The following is a 6,276-nucleotide window of genomic DNA, read 5'->3' as shown; positions in this document are numbered from 1 at the left end:
ATTCTAAGGTAACAAAATCACAATTATTCCTATATTCTGTACACTAATGAGAACATACCTATCAATATTATATCCCGTTTCTGCCATTAGATCCTCCTCAATGTCACACACTGGACCTTTAAATGTGCACCGACCCTGCGTCCTGAGTTAAAAGCACAAACTGATGTTCTGGCTCAAGCTGTCCCAGTATTATGTTTATATTATATGAACTAAATTTAATCAGGCAGCTGAGTCAGAAAATACCCAGCTTGTGTTATTAATGAGAGCAGCAAAGTCAGAGGAGGAGAATCGGAGAGAGAAGGGAACTAAAAACAAACAATACACATAAATAGAAAGTTAAGGGATGGAACAATAATAATGTGTGTGTGTGTGAGAGAGAGAGAGAGAGAGGCAGGGCAGGTGAAGGCATTCCTGTGCTGATTAAACCACACAGGATCACATCACATCTCCCGCTATGAAGGAGCTCATTGTGTGTCTGCAGACAGTGATTTGGATCATTTCAGCATTTTTTTTCCTTCTCTTGCTAATGTTCAGCGCTCAGATCAGCAGCACGGGAAACCCCTGATAATGATATTAATAATAATAATAACTTCATTAAACTGTACTTACGAGGACCTAATGTCATTTACGAGCCGCTTTGTTGCTCCTTTCTTCTTTTAGTTTAGTTTCCTGTCAGCAAATCTCACAAAGAGACCAAAAACCAAAGTAGCGTTTGCAGAAATTCACATTTTAAAGAAGAAATAATAAACTGCAACTTCTTGCTCATGCTGCTATGGTGCAAGAAAATATCATTATGCACAAAAAAGAACCTAAAATGACAGAAAATAAGATTTAAAAAGCTTCTTTTTTCTGAATAACCACCCGAAACAGTTGACTATCATAGCTGTAAGACAAAGAACAGCATTCAGTGCTCTCAGTAGCTGCAAGCAGAGAACGTTTGCTTGAAAAACGACTGATTGATTATCACAATAGCTGGGGATTAATTATCTGCGGATCGATTAATCCACTGGGGATCAAACGAAGGTGGAGTTGCCTCTAATGGTACACGAAGGAATCTCTGAAATATGTGTATATTTAAATGAATTAAATTAATTTAAAACATAAAATACTACAACATTTTTAATGAAAATACTTAAACTATGAGAGCATTGAAATGTAATTCTGCATTTCCTGTAATATTTCTTTTCAATATCAGCCTGCTCCGTATCCATGATTAGTTACAAGCTAATTGTTTGGATCCAATGGGAACTATTAGGAAGGGAAGTGTGGACCAGGACGAACCTTTTCCACCAAATTAGCTCTGGTTCTTGAACCGGTTCCTCCTCCAACTGTTGCTACTCTATTTGAACATATATGTTAATAATGATGGTACTTGGAGAGCCTAGTAATTAATCTGAGGTGGTATGTGGTGGACTAATCAATAAGTAAACTAATCGTCAGCCCTAAATGGGTTAAAACTTTTACTTTACTGCCAGTGTGACTAAATATTTGTCACACTGGCAGGACAGAAGTCTTTTCAAATCCTGAAATGTCTCTAAAACAGACAAAGTGTCGTCGAACAATGTCTCGTTTTTTAGTTTCTGTGATGAAATCTGCACTGAAAAGTCCTCATCAGCACAAGAAAACGCCCACTTGTAAAAAGTTTGATAACACAAGAGACCCTGGAATAATAATAATAGTAATAAAGCTGCTTTATCATTTGCCTTGTTGGCCTTTGCAGCTGAAGTGTGGGGGGATTCGTAATGTCTCCAAACTCCAGTGGGTGGGGAGTTTTTGATTCAGAGCAGGCCTGAGAAGAAAAAAATTGAGCTCTGTAAGCCAGAAATCTCAGCAGCTGGCCAAATAATCACTGAGTCATTAATACTGATCAACAAATGCTGATATGTAGGGCGGTGAAGTCATTACTCATTACAGCTCAGTCAGGTTTGGAGGGCAGAGGTCAGTGTTTGGGGTTACTGCTGTGTCACCGTACCTTCTCGATGAGCAGATGAAGCTGCTGAGTCACCTGCCAGCACGGATCCCCCCGAACCGCCGTGATGCTCTGCAGGTCAGCTCCCGTCAGACAGGAAACGCTGCTCCTGGCAAACGTCTCCTTCATCTGTGCAGAGTGGGAATGTCACAAAGAGCATCGAACAATTTTCCTTTAAGTCCTCGTCAAACATGCCTGAGGAAGGTTATTTCCTTTTGTCTGTCGGTCAAAACTAAAACTTTATCTGGATTTTAACATATTTTCAGGCTTCAGGACATACATTTGTAGTGTAATTAGATGATTATGTGCTTTATTGGGATAGAAATAAGGCTTAAACCACCTTTTACACTCTTGCAATCACCATCATAAAGTTTCTCCTGAGTCAACATAATTTCTTGGCATGTTTTCCTTCGTCTTTGTTTTCATCTGTTTGGGTTTCATTTCTCCATACTGCTGCTATATCTCATCTGGGTTAATGATTAGCTCCTGTAAACACAGACTGAGAGTTGTTCTGGACTGAATCCAGGTAACCAAAGGACTCTGGCTTCACCAAAACAAGCAGTCCTCAACACACACACACACACACACACACACACACAGCCCTGTAAAAACTCTTCCTGATAATCTCAGTTAATCATAAAAAATTGCTGCATCTGCCTGAGCTCGTCGCTTCTTCGTCCTCTCGTTCTGTGTGCAGGGAACAAAAAGCATAGTGTGTGTGATTGCATGAAGCCACATTGTGCAGAACCTGAACAGTTTTACTGTGAAAGCAACATACAGTGTGTGGCCTGCGTTTGCATTGTGCAGAAAGAGAAAAGGAAATTAGACGTGTCCTGGACTATTTGTGCTCTGGAGCGCAGCAACAGAACCAGAGCGCATAAAAACGAGTTCAAAGCGTCTCCCTTAAAAACTGTCAACAACAAAGTGACTCACTAAAGCTTCTAGAAATTACAGACAAGTGTTCAAGGTCAACAAAAAGTGCGGTTTTATTCTAGTTGCGTTCAAAAGCCGAACAACTTGGCGCGGTGCGCGCTGCATGGCGGTGCGTAAAAGCCTCCGCGCGTCTCCGGTTCAGTCCGAACCGTTTTTACTTTTTCCTTACCGAATTGAGAGCAGTGGTGAAGTGCAGCACCGTGATGGTGACGACCACAGTCTGCAGCAGAACCGCCAGCAGCAGCAGGACCCCGAGCTTCGGACCGGAGCCCGTCATAACGACAGACCCGCCGTCCGGTACCCGACCAGCGTCGTCCCGTCCCGTTCCCAGACTTCCAGAACAAGAACAATGGCAGAGAACTGACTCCTTGACTTCTACCCTCCCCGTCTCCTGCAAGCAGGAGGAGGAGGAGGAGGCGGGGCCGGCCTGGAGAACAAGAGCTTTTTCCCTCTATGAATTTCTCCTGCAGAGATTATTGTTTCATTTGTGCGCTGGAAAAACACAGATAGCCTTTAGAGTTTATTGTGAACGCTCATATCACTGCTGCAGATCTGTGTGCTTGAGCTTCACTGTGAGAAAAACAAATTTTACTTGAGAATATGATCAGAGATAATGTTTTAAAACATGCACACAGTGGCACAGCAGCTAGATTTTGGCACGTACATAACTTTTATTACACGTTTAAACTCACTTAAACTTATCACCTACACTAAATCTATGACATAAATCCACCAAGAATCACTGAGTCACAGCACACTGATTTAGTTAATATAACTTAGGGGTAAAACCATAAATTAAGCCTGTCTTCAAATTCTTTGGCAGACATGACTTTATTTGCAACTGCAACCAAGACGTCAGGTTCTTTAAATAAAAGGTTTCATGGACGTTCCTGAGATGTCTTTCCCTTCTTTTATCTGTTTTGGTTCCAGGTCTCTCACCATCCGACTGTACATCCATCAAGTTTCTTTCTAACGTGAAGTATGTCAGAAAAAAAGGGTTTTTAAGGACACAAACTTTAACCTTTTTCAGTTTGTTCAGTCACTGTCTCATTTATTGACACTGGAAATGAGTGAAGACTCTTGAATGATGGGAGATTCTTGGAAGCTGGTGGGTTTTTTGATCGGGCTGCATAACAAAAACATGATGCTCTTTTTCACTCAGCATTGTGTCCACCCCGTTAGAGGATGAAGTACATTGTGAAAGAATTTTGAGGTCAGTATGAAAGACAAAACATTTGTAACCTAATTTTCCTTTATTGTTGAACTACAATCATTAACTTGTTGACCTGCAGCCTCTGTTTGACTCCTCCCGTTTTAATGTCTCTGGGTGTGTTAGGTCTTGTAGACAATGTTACATTACACTGAAGCTGACTGCAATGTCTTGATACTGTATATTCTGATATTGTGATATAGGATTAATGACAGAAGATTTATGCCCACTCAGAATTACCCACACAAAGAGGTCAATAGTGATGTTTTTATCTGGGAAAGTTCTCAGAAAGTGATCCACAGAGTAATATCATGGTGCAAGTACATTTATTTTAGCATCAATGAACGAATGTACAGTACAAGTTGCTAGTTAGAGTGCTCATCAGATTCAACTTCTTCAGTTCTGTTGTTGTTGTTGCTGACTAGTCCTTGTTTTGCTGTTTATTACAAACTAGAAATTAAAACAGGATCACTTTCCTTCGGTGCCAGAGGGGTTTTCCCAGGGAAAAACCTTTCTCACACTTTAATGTTTGGAACAATAAATTCAGCTTTTTGGCTCTCTGTGGTCTTGTATCAGTCAGCGATGGAAGGCAGAACATTTGAGACCTGTTTAAATTGACAAAGTATCTTATGTACACTAACAGCAACACAAAATAAAGTAAAATAATTCCTTCCAGTAAAATAAAAGCATAAAAATCTTTAACATTAATCATCCATACAATTAAAGGACCAGTGTATAAGACTTAGTGGTATCTAGCAGTGAAGTTGCAGATTGTAAACATTTTAATACATCTCGCTTTCCCAGTGTGTAGGACAAACTAAAGATCCTATCTAAAGTCGGTGTTTAGTTTGTCCGTAAAGTAGATCCTCATAAATGTTACATAATAGATATTTAAAATGTTCAGTTTTAACACTAAAAATGTTCCAAAAACTTATTTTCCCTACTGTACATTACACTATATCGCCACAAATATCCCATTATTTAGACATTTTACATTTTTTAAAACGCTTTTCGAACCCCTTAACACTCCATTCGATGGTGCCTCACAGTGAAAAACCATTGTATTTCAAAACATGTCAACTTTTAACAACTCTGGAAAAGAAACCTTATTTTTAGACTGACCACACAAGTATTTTAGAGCACATGGTTGGATGGTACAATCAGACACAAACAGAAAAAAAAGGACTTGAATTAGAAGGTTTGCACAATGTGAGTAGTCATGACTCGTTATCAATGTATTTATGTGCTGTGAGACGGGCTGAACCTATAAATGGATCCTGGTCCAGTGTGCTTCGTTCCTGCATCTGCAACATCTGGCCTCAATCTGGCTCCTACGCCCCGCCGTCCCCTGGGAGACGCTCTGCGCTTAGGTTTCACTGCGCTCCACCGCTACGCCTCGCAGGGCCTGCTGGGGGTAACGGAGTCTATTAGCTGTGTGTGTTTGTGTGATAAAGAGCACAGAGAATATGTGAAGGTCAACGTCGAACCATGAGAGCATCCTCAGAACGAGCTGCAGAGAGACATAAATATTTCTGTCTTTCACACACACTGACCTGATTTTGTCACTTAAGAGGACTCTTTATTGATTTATATTAACCCCCCCGGAGGCTTATCCTAACCTTAACCGGCACCGCTACACGTCTAACCCTAAGTCTTAACCCTAAAATGAATCTTTTACCTTCTGATGACAAGCTTTTTGTCCAGAAATTGCATTTAAGTCCCCTTAATGTGAACAGATTTCAGTCCCCCGTGTGGTGATTAATACAGGCTCAAACACACTGAGTGTGAGTGAATTTCTGAACAGCGGCCAAGTTTTGATGGGGTTATGGAGAGGAGAACTGACCAACTCCCCCGCAAAGTCGACTCCCTCCCTCTTCAGCCGCCTTCCAAACTCTGTCTTCCACTCCCCTCTGCCCTCGTTCTTCCTCTCCCTCGTTCTCTTTGTGTCTGACTCACTCTCTCTTTGTTTTTCTTTGTCTGTTCGCTCTTTCTTCTGCCATTTCTTGCCATCTCTTTGTCCTCCTATTCTGTCTCTCTACCTCTCCCCCCCTCAGCTTCATCTCAAATTTGCTGCATTGACCTGAGATAGGGACGGTGTTGCCAAAGCAGAGACTAATAGGTGGGTTTAAATCCACCTGTTTTCATGCCAAATTTCAATAAGTGT

The 6,276-nt window shown here is 41.0% G+C and overlaps 1 protein-coding gene across 1 annotated transcript in view; it reads right to left on the bottom strand.

The window, feature by feature from the left end:
* The window catches only part of LOC118337505 (tumor necrosis factor ligand superfamily member 10-like), a gene marked incomplete at its 5' end in the record, with an annotated part of 9,755 nt that extends 6,428 nt beyond the window's left edge, over positions 1-3,327 (bottom strand). Inside the window, 2 exon segments of the mRNA XM_035674624.1 lie at positions 1,973-2,098; positions 3,072-3,327. Coding sequence (XP_035530517.1) covers positions 1,973-2,098; positions 3,072-3,327 — 382 coding nt within the window.
* Positions 3,328-6,276: the final 2,949 nt, after the last annotated feature.

This window comes from Morone saxatilis, unplaced genomic scaffold, assembly GCF_004916995.1.
Source record: "Morone saxatilis isolate NCDOM2014 unplaced genomic scaffold, NCSU_SB_2.0 Contig0, whole genome shotgun sequence".
Taxonomy (NCBI): Eukaryota; Metazoa; Chordata; class Actinopteri; family Moronidae; genus Morone; species Morone saxatilis.
Note: the sequence above shows the minus strand (reverse complement) of the source record. Positions and strands in the feature narration are given on the sequence as shown.